Consider the following 17752-nt stretch of genomic DNA (forward strand, 5'->3'; position numbering starts at 1 on the left):
ACTGGGGGGCTGAACCTGCCAAACATTGAAAATATAAATAAAAACAGATAATAAACATTCAAGTTAACAAGTCAAATTATAAGGTTATAGGTTTGCAAGAGAGGGATGTTGCGAGAAAATGTGAAATCAGTGTGATTTTGTAATTTCTAAAATCTAAACTATCGAATCGAGTGATCAAATCACATGAACTTAACAAGAGAGAGGTTTAATAATGGTAAGCTGCTGATGATTTCTACCTCCATGCTATGCTAGAAACCATTGCACAATTCCCTGTATTAAGATCAAGAATAATAAAAAACAAGCTTTCATCGAAAACCAACATAATTAAGAAATAAATCTTGGTAAATTATTTACAATGTCATGATCATCACAGAATAGGCTTGCAAAAATGTAGAACAAAGTTTTAAGTTACTCAAAGACAAATATTCTGGGATTAAAAACTGAGCATGTGAGATTTCAGTACTATCTTCCTCTGTCAGTCTGCCCCAGTCCATTTTGGAAGGTGGTAGAGTGATGCTCCATCATCATCTTCCCAAACTTTGGCTCCAGGCCTCTAGCATTACATGCATTTAATTCTAGAATAATGACGTCAGCATGTACAATCTAAAGCATATTACAAATTCACTAATATGCATATAGTTATTGAAAGCAATAAAGCTACAATTCGAAAGTTCAGATGGTTATAAACTCCAATAATTGACTGGGACCTCCAACGTCTCTTCACAAGATTTTTAATTTTTTATTCTCTCTATAAATTGGAAAAAATAAATGCAGGCGGATTCCAAACGGTTACAAGTCCGGGATTCTGAACATAAGAGAAAGTTCAGTCTACGCTAGAACTCTCTCTTCATCTCTCCTGGCTTCGAAGATCGAGACCGCCGCCATTGCGTAGCCGCTGTGTCTAATTCTTCCTCGGCGAGGTTTTCTGCAGTTTGGCGAGGCGGGATTTCGTTGTTGGTTTGATCCTTCCTTTTCTTTTTTTTTTTAACCAAATTATATGACGGTTTCTGTTTACTGTCAGTATTTGCATCAGTTTTGATGGGATCTCCGACTTTATTTTTAATCGATTCATCTTTGCATAATTCTTACTATAAATTCATGGTCTTTCTGCGTGACAAGAAATCGTCGATTTTTGTCGTTTCGCCTTTCTGAGGCAGGATTGGGGAGAAGTCGATTTTGTTGTTGAGAAGTTTGTTTATTTTGATTTGTTGTAGACACCAAATCCACAAAGTTTATTTGTTTCATTATTCATATTCACTCTCACAACAGAACCCATTTTCGTCTTTCAAGAATCCATCTTCCCCTTTCTATTTTCTTCGTTTATTGCCTAGAGGATCGGGAGAAATCTCTTTCTATCGCTCTTCGTATATTTACTCTTCTTTTGTGCATTTACCCGGAAACCCTTCTAAGTTTCCTTCTAAGTTTCGGTCAATCTTTGTGGGAAAGGCTCTGGGAGAGTATATGGTACCGATATTCAACCATTTGGCCATCCTAGAACTAGGTTCATAATGGTCCAGATGATTGTTTCTTTTTTATTTCTTGAATAATGCGTACCAATTGATGAAGTTTTAATTCAATCGCAGGATCTTTTGCGCTGTTGGATTTAGTTTTTAGTGTGAATCAAGGAAACTACTCGAAGAGAACTAGAAATCAGAATATGGAGCTGCTGACTGTGGCTGAACATCGCCAAATCTACAGCAATGGAGGGATGAAGCAGATTTCTGATGCTTTTAGTTCACCCCCTCGCAGAACCGTGGCAGGCATAAATTGCTGGGATTATGAGTCAAGAAGGGGAATTCTGCCATTGCCTTCGTCTGACTTCATCATATTTGGCAGTCCCCAGGCAACAGTATTACTCTCTCAGTCTGTGCCTTTGAAGAAACCAAGGCGTAGCAATCCAATTACCATAAGATCTAGACTGACAGAGAAATTTACCTTCCAAAACGAAAAATATAGTGGTTCAGAACGCTGGGCTGGGCCTGCATACTCTAACTCTCCTCCTCCAAGTTCATTGCCCAAACCCAATTTCCCTCTTTTTCAGCCTTCTGGATCCTTGGAATCTTTCTGCCCATTATCCCCATGCTCTCATGAAAGGCAATTTAAATTATCCTCCAGTGTCTCTCTTGGTAGAACAGACATGGCCACGCAAAATTTGAGACGTATGCTTAACTTAGATCACTGCTGATGGCTGAGTACTATAGTTGTAAATCTATTATGGTTTCTTTTTTTTGAAAAATTTTCTTTTTCTGTGGGATGCATATAGACTAGGTTAAATATGTTCTATAGATTGCCCTTTTTTTCAAACGTCCCTGTTGGAAAGAAAGTTGACTAGGGCTGGCATTCTGGGAACTCTAGCTGTCTGTTGTCTTTTCATTCTGGCTAGAAAAGCAATGAAATTTGTCTTTTCGGCATCTTTGATTTTCTTACGTGTCTTTGGATATTCTTCTCATATTTCTTTCATAGACCCTGCACCAGCGGTCCCCTATCTTTTTTCTATTCGGGGGAAAGCTGTTAAGTGTTCCATTTGATGATGGAGACTAGCTCCATCTTGCTCATTCCATGCCCAGCGGTTTAATTTTGCTTCCTAAGTTTGTGTAATCTGAAAGCATTTAGGGTTCTGTGAGTTCTTTGTATTAGAAGTTATCTCCGGTGGTCTCTTCAGAGTGAAAAACGTCAGTGGAAAGCCTCAGGTAGTATTTTTTTTCTGAATGCTTTATTTTACTTTCTCTAAATTTTCTGAGTTAATTTATTTGCACAGGGAGAATAGTTGGCTCTTCTTTTCGGTTGTTGTCTGTGATGATACTGCAGGTGACGTATAAATACAAACTTTTATCATTCCCTTTTTTCTTTTACTTCATAAATGTTCACAACAAACGTTCTTGAGCAGGTTGATTGTAAGAAATCAAATTTGTCCGTCTTGAGATGGAAGGAGAATTGATGGTGCAAAAATTCAATGGTGATGATTATGGTGAGATTAGTCAAATATGTCTGTTTCAACACTTAAAATTTTCTTATGTTTTTTAATGTTGATGGTGAAATTTGTTGAACAGGGAGATGGAGGAAAACCAAATTCATCTACTGGTTTCTCAAAGATGTTGATGAGGCGATAGAGGTTTTTCTGTAAATTTGTTGAGCAGAATTCGTAATTAGAACACAGTTGGGTCATCGAGACTGCAATCAGAGCAATTCTGCTGCTGTACTTTTTTTTTCTTTGTTTATTATGTCCATCATGAAACTATCATGTACCAAAAGCGAACCAACTTTTTTAATCAATTATCTGCAATTGTTATGTTAATAATACTCATAAGGAAACATAATCAATACCATAGTCATAATTGTAACCATGACCATACTAAACTTATTCATAACCACGAGAAGATCTTTACAGTTCAGACTGGTGGAAAAACTCTGTTGGAACACGCGCAGACTTTATATTAGCGAGCTGCGCTTCATAACACTGAAACTTTTCTGCTTTGGCCTGGAGTGTTTATACATTTATATCCACATCCGATGAAGAAGTTAACTGCTCAAGCAACAACTTGTGAACTTCTTGGGTATCCTAACACTGAAAAAAGATAAAGGTGCTACCATCATTCATCAAGAACATAATTATTTGCAAATATGTCACATTTAATGAAAGTCATTTTATCATGACAGCCCATGAAATGATTGCTTCTACATCGTAATTCTAACTGTATTCTCCCTGACATTTGCTCTCCTATGGACTCATTCTCTGAACCAAGTTTGGTCCCTCCTACAATACTTACACCTCCTCTGGAGACTGATCATGAGAAACTCCCTCCACATCATAGGCTCTTGGTTTGGACCAGGGTCTGTTCTTCCTTGACACCTGTCTACTACAACTCATCCTATCATGATACCATAACATACTCTTTTTTTTCCACTGTTCCCATTAAACTCACACTCTCTCCACCCCAGGATGCGGTACTGCATACAGAAACTACTTATCCTCTAGCGGATATTAGTACTTACCAGAATTCTCATAATTCTCATCTCCTTGGCAGTCATCAACATTGGGCACTCTATCAATTCGATGAGAAAAAGTACCTTCTTACATGATGACTTAAATGAAGAAGTCTATATGAAACTGCACTTGGCGTTTGAAAATATGATAACAACTGCTTGTGTTATTTGAGAATGGAGCCATATGATCTAAGACAATCATAGCAACCCTAGTTTGAGAAATTTACTCAAGCTATGCAAACTCTTCATTGTCGTCTATGTAATCGTGACCGTACCCTCTTTTGTCACCCTACCTCAACCCAGGGATGTGGTTATTCTGATTGTCTAGATTGATGACATTACAATCACACTGAATGACTTCTTAGGAATCACCGAATTGGGTGATAAACTCAAAACTAGGGTAAAATTTATGTTGTTGTGAATTTGAGTTCAATAAATAATATTTATGAACCTTTATTCATGAGTAATTTTTCTAGATAATGATGGGGAGAAGGATTACGTATCTTAGGGAAATATCTCTGTCTATAGAGTGAATTCTAGAAGTGAGAAGGATTACGTATATCGTAAGAGATAGTGTATGGATGAAGATAGGGATCACGAAGATGTAGCAGTATTTCATGTATCATACTAGTAATGGATCGTGATCAAGCGAGTAGAAACTAGAGTTTATGATGTAGAAAGAAGTGAACTGTGGCGGTGAGATGAGATGAGATTAATGATGAGAAGTAGGTCATTTATGGCTTACTAACTTAGGGTTTAATAGAATGTAGGAGGATGGAAAGACGAGATATGAGGAAGATGATAGGGTGGTGTGTGGTGATGAAGGTAGTGAAATAGGAGTAGAGTGAGGAGTGAAATTGGGGAGATAGTGATTTAGATTTTCTATTACAAAAGGAGAGGGAACATGTGACAAGATTGTGACTGTGAAGGTAATAAATGAGGTGAACGGTGGGTGATGATAGATATAGATGATGATGTATGCGAGTGATTTATAGTCTACCTAAATGTGTTGAAGAATAATCAATGGAGGCAAGAGGCTAACCTTAGATCCCTATGTTCCACTAGGATCAATGCATCTTCCTGATGCAGATCAGCCTCCCCACTTCTCTATTGATCCTCTCCAAGCACTAAAGATACCAAGAACACCCTAGATGCACCTTCAAAACTTCATTTTCTTTTAATCTAGCTCTCTAGGAGAAAGTGAGCGTAAAGATACTTTTCACAAAGATCTGGAGCTCAATGTATAGATAGAATTGGAGGGATGGATGGATGGATGGAGGACATCAAGATGAAGCTATCCTTATAAGGTCAGGTCAATAGGAGTTATGGATCCTCAACTACCAAGCCTAGAAGATAGACAATTCCTAGCCATTAATTTAATCGAAAGGTTTATCTCTCCTCATCCTTGTCAGCATCATCATGTTGTTTTGTTAGGTTTTTGTTTTTTCGTGACAGTTAATGTGATGATTGACTCAGATTCATCCTCATCATCCACAAGTCGCATTTAAAGACAAAAGAGGGATAATGGTATTTATGATATAAATATTGAAATACAAGTGGATGTGTGACCTAATGGCTTGTCAGTGTGCATCATATCATTGTCCTCACTCTTCTCCTCCAATGATTGAATGACACCTAGGAGCTATGTGTCCAGGTGCATTCCACATGTACACGTGGTGCCATGTGTTCATGACACGTCATTAGTGTCGCAACTTTTGACCAGTCAAATGATTTGAAAATCAATTTTTTTAAAAATCAAGCCTTGGTCTTTGTGTAGCATTTATTGCAAAAAAGTTTGTATTGTTTTGATTCGGCCACATCGCCCTGCACTGAAAAAGCGAAGAAATTTTTTTTAAGCATTAAGGCATCACTCATCACGATTAATGATTGGCTGATGTCAATAATTAACCGAGTTTAATGCTTGGCTATTTCCAAACATTAATCTTAATCTTTGGTTGGTCGCTAAACATTCTAAAATTCATATTAAATTAAATATAAGCCCAAAAAATATAAATGTATATTTTTAGACTTAGAAAAATCATATCAAAGTGAATATAATGCCAGAAAAGTCAGGAAAAATCATATTCTGAACCCACAAATTTATTTGCTTCGAGAATATTTTGTCAGAAAAATCGCCAAAAATAGGTTAAAATGTACAGAATTTAGGACATCATTTTCAAAATAGATTAATCTTTTAAAACTTGATAACACATACATATAATCGATTTAATGTGCATAAACATGTATATATGATCAAATTAGGCTACTTAAAAAGCGTATTATCATTGGGAAACCAACTTTATTCCTAGTTCCATATGTGTGTGGTCCCCTGGGCCCAAGTACCAATCTGTTTAATGACTAGACTAGTTGTTATCACATATACCTTGGCTTAAATATAGTCTTCTAGGGTTCGAAGAAGCAACACATTCTCGTCGAGAGAGGGAGAGAGAGGGAGATATATGTATATATATATATATCAGAGAGAGAGAGAGAGAGAGAGAGAGAGAGAGAGAGAGAGAGAGAGAGAGAGAGAGAGAGAGAGGGTGGGAGAGAGAGGGCGGGAGAGAGAGAGGAAAAGAGAGAGAGAGAGAGGAGAGAGAGAGAGAGAGAGAGAGAGAGAGAGAGAGAGAGAGAGAGAGAGAGAGAGAGAGAGAGAGAGAGAGAGAGAGAGAGAGAGAGAGAGAGAGAGAGAGAGAGAGAGAGAGAGAGAGAGAGAGAGAGAGAGAGAGAGAGAGAGAGAGAGAGAGAGAGAGAGAGAGAGAGAGAGAGATGATGGATAGTATGTGGCCATCAAGCCAAATCACATCCCCATGTTTTATTTAAGTTCATCGAATAAAGATTAGTTCATTACTACTTTAAAATGATTATTATAATGAAGTCCATGAATACATGTAATGACATAGTGAATCATGATGAGATCATAGCACATTGATCACAAGTCTTGAAAGACACATTCTAAATATCCCTATTCAATGGATAGTCAAGATGGACATCAAATTATCTGGATAGAATTACACTATTTGATCATACTTTTATGATAAGTATAGTTGATTGTGTTTCTATAAGGGTGGTGACACTAAATGCAGATTTTGGGTGCGCTTTGGAGAAAGAGTTCACTGAATTGATCCGTACGAATCCCTGAATGGTATTATACCTAAATGTTAATCAGGTTGATTCATGTCATACTTGTATGAGTGATTTTTTTACTATTAATTAAGAGTGTTTAACCATGGGATTCCAACAAGTCATAGCACAAATATGGGAAGTGAAGGATATCATGCGTCCATCAAGCCAATCACACCAGCATGCTTATTTAAGTTTATTGCATAAAATATTTACGTTCATTATTATTCTGGCGTGATGTTTATAATGAAGTACATGAATACATGCAATGAATTATGATGAGATCATAATACATTGATCAGTAGTCTTTAACCATGTATTTTAAATCTTCCTATTCTTTGGATAGTTAAGGCAAAATCAAATTATCTAGATAGAATAACACTAACTGATCCTACCTATACAGTAAGTATAGTTGATTCTATGGCTATTAGTGTGGCAACACTAAGGAAAGATAGTGGGTGCCATTTTGAGAAAGAGTTCACTGAACTGATTCGAAGAATCCCTGAGTGGTATTATTACCTAAACGTCAATCAAGTTAATTTATGTCATGGTTTTATAACTAATCCCTTGAGTAAGGACACTAAGGACATCTCGTGGATGCACAACAATATTTTGATTACGACTTATGATTTTCTAACCATAGGATTCAAATAAGTCATAGCTCAGATGTAGTATGAAGTTCATGGAGATGATTGAGTGGTCAACACGGGATCGTTTGCCCTTACTATAAGAGGAGATTGACACAAGGAAGATGATCCAAAAAATCCCTAGCCAGGGTAGTGAGGATATTGGAGGAGGACTTCTCCAATGATCCCCATTACACATCAGTATTAATCGAATGACGAGTTCGGGTTTGCCGATAAAGTGTACCCTAAGTCATTCAAGAGTCTCACACAGATGATAGATTATACATGTACGGTAACTGATGCCAGTAAATGTTCCATGAGAGAGTTAAAACACTACTCGATATATTCTAGAGCATGAGGTGTAGCTTGGCACTGTACTGGCTGGAAACCTAACCTATGGATTGGGTTAAATCGATCCTTAGTTAATTAATCTATGTGTTGATATAGTTTATTAATAAGGTTGGCCAATAACTATTATTTGGCCACTAAAGTTATTAACTAGAATGATACATGGGCATAGAAGGTCACTAGCATAAGGTCATAAGGGCATTGGTAGGGAAGGGGCACTCATTTTAAGCCCCCATGCAAGCCAAATTTGAGAGCCCCTCCCTTTCTCCACTCTCTTCTCCACTCAACCAAGGAGAGTGTCTTCATGGTGAGAAGATCTTCAAGATTTTCAAGAAGAATTGAAGAAAACGTGGAGATCCAAGCGCCGAGTGATGGCGTTGATACTTCTAGAGGCCAGATGCGTGAACGGCTTCAGAAAGATCTTAGAGCGGCATAATCTAGGGTGGAACAAGTTCCCCACAAGGTACACTCTTTCGCATCCATTGCATTGTGTTTTCCATGGACGAAGGAAGAAACCAAATCCAACAGGAAGAAGCTCACAAAGATGGTTGAGTGGTCAAGGGGGGGATCATCTGCCCTCGGCATAAGTGGAGATTAACCCAAGTGTTTATCTTCATGGATATTCATCCAAACATGGTTAGGGATTATCTTCACCTTGGGCTTGATACACCCAAACACAATGAGAAATTAAGGGTTAACTCCTACTATTGTGGTATAATTATGAGTTATACAACCCAACAATAAAACAGTCATTCCCCTAAAATAATTAAGATTCATCTGATTAATATTCTAACATATATTCTCAACTTTAAATCTTGGATAATTGTGAAATACAACACTAATTGAGGTAACAAAAAAAATTGCGTGGGAAAAATATTCACATATAGTTAAAGACTTGAAAAATTTTAAACATAACTCCTGAATTATTAAAATTTGGTGATAAATCTAAAAGAGATTAAACCCTAATATTTCTAATATGACACTGATGTCATTAATACAAATTAACCCTAATATTTGAATTTTCATTTTATTGAATTCAATCACTTCCAATGGAAATTGTATTGATTTAATTAAAAGTCAAGGTAATAGGTAACTGAAATTTTATCAAAGAAATCTCTCATGTTATTTTATTTTTAAAAAATATAATTTGAACATGTAGATAATATATCCTCAATCCATATTCATATTTTGGAGGGTAAAATCCTATGTTCTAAATATGTCGATCCAACATGTATGCTTTATTATCAATGTCAAAATTCAGTGTCAAAGATCTGGTGGCCAGAGACATTTATTATATTCAGAGATTTGAAAATTTTAATGGACTGGAAAAGCTAGTGAATCTATGATCAATATCCCATTTTGATAACAAAATTATTGTATTTGGCATCATTGTTTCTACATCTTTCATGACTGATTATTTTGGTATATATTATTATTAACTTCTCTGGAGAAATATCATTCCTTTTTCAAGACTAGTATTTACACTCATTGAATAAATATTTATAATGCACAAGATTAATAATTGTATATTTCATCATTTTCGAAAATCTTTGATCTTTTATATAATGTTTAAAACATATAAATCTTCACTAATGACAACCTAGACAATCAACACAAATAACCACTTCATATAATTTCTTAACACATGTGCTGCAATAATGTTTGATCATATGAGTTAAATTTATTTAAAAGTGCCCCCAAATGTAAAATAGATCACAAATTTAGAACCATAAATTCAAACTTCAAATTTTTTATATTTTTAAAATATTTTTTAAACTTTTGGAGAGTAAAATTGGTTACCGATAACGAAAATATGTAGGCTTGATAAAATAGCTAATTTTCTAAAATATGATATTAAAATAATATAGTGACAATACATAACAATTTATAACGTAATTGTAGACATATATTTCAATATATGTAAACATTCACATGTTTTAAAAATATTATGGAATTGAAAAATAGTAAAAAATACATAAACATATGTAATTGCTTTTGGACATCTAACAGTTAGACAATGCATAGTTTTTAGAAACAATAGAATGTTGGAAAGAAAAAAAAATTTAGGAAAACAATATTACGTGGCTGTCAAGTCAAAACCCCCATGTTCTATTTTAAAAAATGTATATTTTTCAAGGAAATAAATATTTTTTTAATTCTGGTGTGGTGTTTTTAATAAAGTCCTTGAATGCAAAAAATGATTTAGGGAATTCTGATGAGATCATAATATGGTAATCATGAATCTTCAAGCATGTATTCTAGATAGTTATATTTTATGGATACTTGAGCTAGACAGTACGTAGAAAATATCATTTGATTTTATTTAGTGTGGAGACACCAAGGACACACGGTGAGTGGTATTTAGAGAAAGAGCTCACTAAAGTGATTTGTATGAATCCCCTGATGATATTATAACTTAATTTTAATTGTCTTATAGAAGTGGCCCATTGACCCAAGATACCAATGATATCTTGTGCTTAGATAGCTATATTTTGACTAAGACATACAAGTGTGGACCAATGAATTGAAACCTGTATCAGCTCAGATATTGCATAAAATAATACAAGGTGTTTACGTGGTAAAGATGGGATTTTTCCCCTATGTATAAGGGTAGATCAACTCAGGGAAAAAGATGCATCAAATTCCTGATCAGGGGAATATTTATATTGGAGAAGGCATTCTCCAACGATCCCAAACATGAATTAGTGTTAACTAAATGATGGATTATGATTTGATGATTAACTATAATACTCTTAGACATTTGGGAGTCTCGCAAGGATAAAATATAATTTATATAAGATAACCAATGATGGTTAAGGATCCATGAGAGAGTTCAAATAAACCTATGTATTTTATAGAGTATGATGTGTATCTTGGCACCCAATGAACTGGAAACCAAACCTATACATCGGGTAAAATTTGATCATTGATTAATCAATATATAATTAAATATTTTTAATGACTAAAATTGGTGAATATACTTTATTCTTAAGAAAATTAATGATTTTTTTTAAGAAGTATAAATAGGGAAGGGCACCCATTTTAGGTGCTGATGCCAGCCAGATCTGCACCCCCTTTATTCTTTCTCTCACTCTCCATTCACTCCACTACAAGGCCTTGATGGCGAGAATATCAACTTGACCGTTGACATGAGTTGCAGGAGAAGGAGAGGAGATCTAAGAGTCATTTGATTGTGTGGATAAGTCTAGAGGCTGGAAATGCGAATGTTTTGAAAGCACTCTCCCAGGGAGCAAGTCAATGGTTGAACAAGTTTCCCATAAACTAATTCGATTGCTCTTGCTTCATAGATCAATTAGTGTTTTCAAGCACTAAATCATAGCATCACTACCCAACTCTTAGTCAGGAATTAGGCTAAATAATTTTTATCCCATTTAATGACTTGAGAAATCATCAAATTTACTGACTTTTTACCAAATTTTACAACTGTTTACCATCTTTCTTTTGATAAACTTTACAACGCTTGGTGAAAATTTCATCTCTTTATTTTTGTGTTAATAAAAAAAATTCTTTAGCATTGATAAAAAATTCCCCCCATTCCAAAAATTACCACTAACTAAGAGAAAACTGTTCTCAATCAGTTCTTCAGAATCGCATTATTGAGTTCTATGAAATAAGGAATTGTCTTTTAAGTGGAAAAATATTTATACACATCCATTATGTCACAAAATCTAATGGTAGAAACCAAAAATCACTACGAAGGCTCAAAAATCATTTGTGACTCAATGTATCATGAACATGATGCAGCTTCCAATCTTATTCCAGTAGAAAAAGAAAAAATAGATAGACGTCCATAATGCATTGAGGATATGGAGAACTCTTGGAGAATTTATTGATTTTAACAATAGATAATTTATGTATGATATGTAGTATATATGGATAACACTGTGTTCCCATTTGTGAAACACTTAAACAGAGTCATGAAAATAATCATTAAAGTTTTGGAAAGTCTCCACCTTTTTGTTGATTTTCAAAAGTCCCCACAATATAATGCAAATCAGCCATTCTTGCAGCAACTGATTAATCATAGCCATATATGAGTTTGTCTTCAATAAATATAAGTCTTTCACTTGCATCATTTGTAAACATTAAATTGTCCATATTCATGCAATTGGTAATATTTAAATAATTTTCCTGAGAAATTCATCTTTGGCAGAATTAAACCCATGAATTATATGCACCAGTATAATATTTTTTGTGTTGATAATATTTCATGAACTAAAAATTCATATAGTCTTAGTTGTCTCTTTTTCACTTGCACTATCAAAGAAAATATAATGAATGATGAAAATAACTTGTTATTTATATTTATAGACAATCCAATATAATGTAAAAAGTTTGTTATATAAATGCCATGATATAAAGGCTCTTAATGCTTGTTCTTGTGAATAAATGTCAAAACACATAAAAAGTGCTCAATAACTTTGTTTGAGTTTAGTTTCACAGTTATCAAAAGTTTTATAACGTCATAATTCAAAACAAAAGGAGTACGATAAATATGATAATGCAACATTTTCAGCCTGTTATTAACTTATGGGTGGTATTAAAGAAATATGATAATACAACATTACCAGAATTTAAGTATGTAATCTTTTTTTTATTTAAATAGGCAGATGCCTGGATAATAGTTTTTCCTCTTGGATCATCCATGCCATTAATTAGTTTGAAAAGATCGATCTGACAATAACATGCTGGTGTCCAAGAGACTCATTTGGCAGAGCATAGACCTGATTGAATTTGAAAATTATAATTGGTGGAATCATTGATTGATCATTTAAATGGTTGGGAAATCAAATCATGATCAAGAGTTTTTTATTGGTGGAATCATTGATTGATCATTTGAATGGTTGGGAAATCAAATCATGATCAAGAGTTTTTTGCTAGGGTAAGAGATGATATTATGTAACTCAATCATGATCAAAACCAAAAAAATATTAAACCAAATCCTCATTTTAAGGTAAATCATTTATAAATATCCACATCACTACAAAGCACTGAGCAGAACTCACTTTATCATTTAAGTTTACTTATCATTCAAGGGTTTAATAATTTCTTTCTGACCATTTTGTAGGATATGAATGTATACCCTGACATGTATGATTTGTAATATGTTCAGAATAGAATGGCGTTGTATGGAAAACATGTTACTCATCCATTTCTATAATATCATGTATAAACTTAGCAACGTAGTTTCATTAAATAGAGAAGTTTAAATATGTTATTCACTTTAATACCAGTTCTTCAATAGAAATCATTTAGTAATACTTTAAATGGAAATTTAATTAAAGACCCATTGTGATTAAATGATAATATTTCTTTAATACAATCAATTGAACCGCATAAAATCTTAATGTTAACGTTGTGCCTTCTCAAAAATGAATTATGTCAATTAGTATATTATGCTTTATTTGTCGCATAAAAATGATTTACAAAACATGATCTTCAACTATTACCATATTAAAAAGGATGGCTTTAAGATCCTTATTCTCTCTGACGTGTTATTATTTTTGAATCCCAGTTTTCTTTTAAAACACATTCTATCCTGTATTTGGGAAGATATTGTACTTATAATGCTTCCATTAAATTTTTTCTCCCATCATAATGTGCCAAAGAACTTTCTTTAGAATATCCTTCTACTTTTTATGAATGCACAAGGAAGCATGCAACTAATGAATTGTGCATTTCATTTCAGACGGGATATTTACCACTTAGACAGGCTTTTAATGCAATGTCTATGTAACACATACCATCAAGCTATTGGAACTACTGAAAAACAAACATCTAAGAAATATTATTTTTCCAGGTTATATTTATAATGAGAAATGATTTATGATTTTGAATAGTTCAATTTGAAGATAAAAATTTTATCAAAAGTATTATTGAATGGTAATTGGAAATATAATTAATGCCTTGATTATATATGCAATTTATGTTTATTATTCAGAAATTATATAAAATAATTTTTTTTTGATCTAGACCATGAAATTTAGAATTTATATATCATGTATGCACACCAAGTGAACTTCCATGCAAGAATATTAGCTTGGTTTTATTCAGTGTTTCTATATGCTCAAATAACATTTATACACATCTTAATTTTCATAGTTTTTTTGGCAAAAATTAAACCTTTCAAATTTGAACACACCATTAAAACACAATAAACACAATTTTGATTTAAAATTATGATTTTTACTCTCTGTAAGCCTATCTGTGGAGTTTGCTGAAGTCGATAAATTAATATGGTCGTAGTTTATCCCTTTATGTCTCCACAAAATTTACCCATCAAAATCTGTCTGGAATATTTTGCTAAATTTCTCTAAATTTCATTAAATATTTTGCTTTGAAACATTAATATCTCAATCCATGTTTTGATCAAATCTTAAGCTAAGATAATTCAGAGCTATACACACGTGATACCTCCAAAGAAGAATCTTCAGATACATACATCTTTTTTAATTTTACATAAGCCTATTTACCACTTCAAATATAAAACAAATTGACACCTGAATGACTGAACTTAAGCGGATCCACTTGACACAATATCTCAAGTAAAGTTGCAAAGCTTCGGAATTGATTCACAAATCTTAACTATAAGAGAAGACTAATTCAGAGAACCAGTTACTCCAGCCATCAAGTCTGCAAGGGAAATTCCTTATGCTAAAAACACCAGGAAACTCTCTTTCATGGAGAACCTAAAGAAAACTTTAAAATAAAAAATCTATTTAATTGTATTCTCAAAGGGTACACTACGTGCCAGCTAATGGACTACAAAAATAAAGTCATAAGGAGTAAACAAGGAAGATATTATCTCATCTTTGATAAATCTCACAGGTTGAACAGCCTGCAACTCTGATGAAGAGGTGCATAAGATTGTTTTCAACCCAACAGAAGTTTTGAAACTCCGGTGAAATGTTCATCAGAATGATATGAAATGTCTAACATTACAACTCTTTCAGATAGCAGTCATGTGATAGGATGTTGGATCATATCCAATAAATGAAATAAAAACTAAGATATAGGATATCGCAAGAAAATTACGGTTGCAGCATTTTTCTGGCCCGCAAATATATAAATAATGGCCCAATACAATGTAGAGCCGTTTACGATTACAGCATTTCAGAGGCGAACCTCTTGCATCCTATCTAACGGCCAGAAACCCATTGCCCTAAATCTTTACGATGATTTCATCAGTGAATTATTTTCATCTTAGTTTTCATATATAAATAGAACTTTTATTTCAGTTTAACGAGACTCTGTAATATAAAACCATCTTTCAAGACTCTTAGTCTATTTCACAAATCTGGGGTATGAAAAGAGAGTTTCTGGTTACAAATCTTTAGGCGAAGGACGTGAGCCGATATTAATATCATCAGTTTATTGACAATCAGATGAGCCGTCCATCCTGCTATATCACCAGACTAAAAATAAGTCATAATTTCTTGCGAAATATTTTTTCTTTATGAACCCTGAGGTTTACCGGCAAAGAAAGCATCCATGATCCAACTTTTCTTCGAGAATATGAAAATTTGGAATGAAATTTGACTTCACTATTATTTGTGCAAAGATTGAAAATGGAATGAAATTTTGTTGAGTTGTTCGTTTCCCATAAAAAAAAGCTTTGGGATACCGTCTCTTTCCTCCGATTTTATCCGGACTTGACTACGAAGCTAGACATTGCTTCCGGTCAATCTACGAACAAAGAAACAGACCGTGGCCATTCGTAAACGTCAAATATTTTTGTTTCGCTGGATAATTATAAGGATATGGATGAACTACTCTAATTTCTATTAAGATAAGTTTGTTATCTGGAAACGTAACGGTCCTTTTCTTTTGATCGAGACTACCCAACTAAGATAAACATGCCCGATAAAACATTGAAGTCTAGTCATGTTTGGGGACCCAAGGTAACATCTTTTCGTACAAATAAAAATGTTTTAAAATTTCAGACGTCCGCGAGCGGTTTTGGGAGAACTAAGTTGAAATCTTCGCATGAACTGAAATGTCTTCAATTAATATTACAAAAACCAGTTCCTCTCTTTCTATATCATATGGAGGGTACGAAGATGAAATTGAAAATTCTAATTACATGGATCGTATTTTTCAGGGCTGTTCTTAGGCGGAGAGGGGCACAACCCGATGCTTCTGGAAAGCCCATGACAAAGAAATAACGAGGATAAGGACAACTCCCCATCCGTGACGACAGGAGATCTCCGGTAAGCTTCGCAGCTCATCAGGATAAGGATGATTACTTGTTACAGTTCACGTCCACATCTACAGCGTATTACATGGCGCCAGGTCAGTACTCAGTCGGTCGGCACAGACTCAGTCGGTCGCCGTTTCCCCCGAATCGGTGGGTACCGTCCACCTCTATTTAAACCTTCATCTTACACTTCTATCGTATTATTATCCTTAGCGACAAGTTCAAGAAGAAGCAGCAGCAGCGAACGAAGAAGAGATGGGTTCTCTCATGGCAGGGTGGAACTGTCCTATGCTGGACGCTGAGACAGGTGAGGAGGGGGAAGATAGAAAACTCTCTTCCTTTTTCATAGTTCTGATGATATATAAATGTTCTAGTCTCATAGTTTCTCACAGTTTAAATGACATGTCTTTGGTATGATTTGCAGCTAAGTTGGAGAGGAACAAGTCACTGACCAAGGAGGAGATCGAGAGCTTCTGGAAAGTCCGGCGGAGCAGCCTCGACATAGAAGAAGATGGAGAGATACTGCAGTCACCGCGAAGCCCTCTCAGCCCGGGTGGAGCCGAGCGAGAAACGGGGCGCCGAAAGGCTTCCCTTCCCTGGGGAGGCACCGAGAAAGTAGAGCCTACATCCCCTTGTTCACCCACAGGAGACTGGTACTTCCCCTAATCCCTCTAGAAATAGAACTGAACTATTTCTAGAACCTTGTCTTTTTCCTTGGTTTGTTTTGCTAAAGCTATTGATATCTTCAGGTGGACAAGAAGCAACTGGGCGTTTCTTAACGAGCCCGCTTCAGATGAAGTCCCCGAATCGGCGCACAAGTACGCAGCCCAGTTTCATGTCGCCCGTATGACAACGGGAAGAGCTGCACTGGACGAGATGAACCGGCCGCACAGCGCCCCGACCCCTCGCAGCCGTTTCCTGTGACTGGAATCCTACAAAGAAGCCTGTTAATACTTTGTTAATAAGTCAATCGAGTACATGCTACCGCCACAGGATGTGTTGCTTGCATCGTGTATATTCTTATCTGTTGTACATAACATCCCCATTCAACTGGATATTAGTCTTTGGTATTGTCTATATTTCAATGTTTGTCGTTATTGAATTTCGGTGATAATGTGAAGAATACCTTGATATTACCGACGTCCAGAATGAGAGGCAAGGATACAATGATTAGCATCGTCTAACTGTAGTTTTACTTTGTCCGACGAACGCCCTCTGGTGAGCTCTTAGTGTTTATGGAATTTAAAGGCGGTAAGAACGCCCTCCTCGTATTTTCAGAGTCTCCCAGAAAATAACTATAATCTTTAGTCAGTTCACTTCACTCGCTTGCGTATTATTTCAATACAGTTTCTTTTTCGCTCTAAGCGAAAAAAAACAAAGGCTTGGTGCAGGAGAGAGAGCCTATTGGCTTGATAAAGACAAACGGCAATAAATGGATCCAGAGAGATTACGC

At 35.1% G+C, this 17752-nt stretch overlaps 1 protein-coding gene and 1 long non-coding RNA gene across 2 annotated transcripts; both read left to right on the forward strand.

Annotated features, from left to right (window-relative positions):
• The first annotated feature begins 2188 nt into the window (after positions 1 to 2188).
• On the forward strand, positions 2189 to 3298 carry LOC144706685 (uncharacterized). Its single transcript, XR_013582300.1, has 4 exons — positions 2189 to 2690; positions 2759 to 2808; positions 2888 to 2968; positions 3051 to 3298. It is a non-coding gene; the product is annotated as an uncharacterized LOC144706685 (long non-coding RNA).
• A 13149-nt stretch (positions 3299 to 16447) lies between these two features.
• On the forward strand, positions 16448 to 17376 carry LOC144706854 (DNA polymerase epsilon catalytic subunit A). Its single transcript, XM_078579916.1, has 3 exons — positions 16448 to 16606; positions 16724 to 16952; positions 17049 to 17376. The coding sequence occupies exons 1-3, from the start codon at positions 16555 to 16557 to the stop codon at positions 17221 to 17223; spliced, it is 456 nt and encodes a 151-aa protein (XP_078436042.1). The 5' UTR covers positions 16448 to 16554; the 3' UTR covers positions 17224 to 17376.
• The last annotated feature ends 376 nt before the right edge of the window (positions 17377 to 17752 follow it).

Source organism: Wolffia australiana, chromosome 8 (genome assembly GCF_029677425.1).
Source record: "Wolffia australiana isolate 7733 chromosome 8, ASM2967742v1".
Lineage (NCBI taxonomy): Eukaryota > Viridiplantae > Streptophyta > Magnoliopsida > Alismatales > Araceae > Wolffia > Wolffia australiana.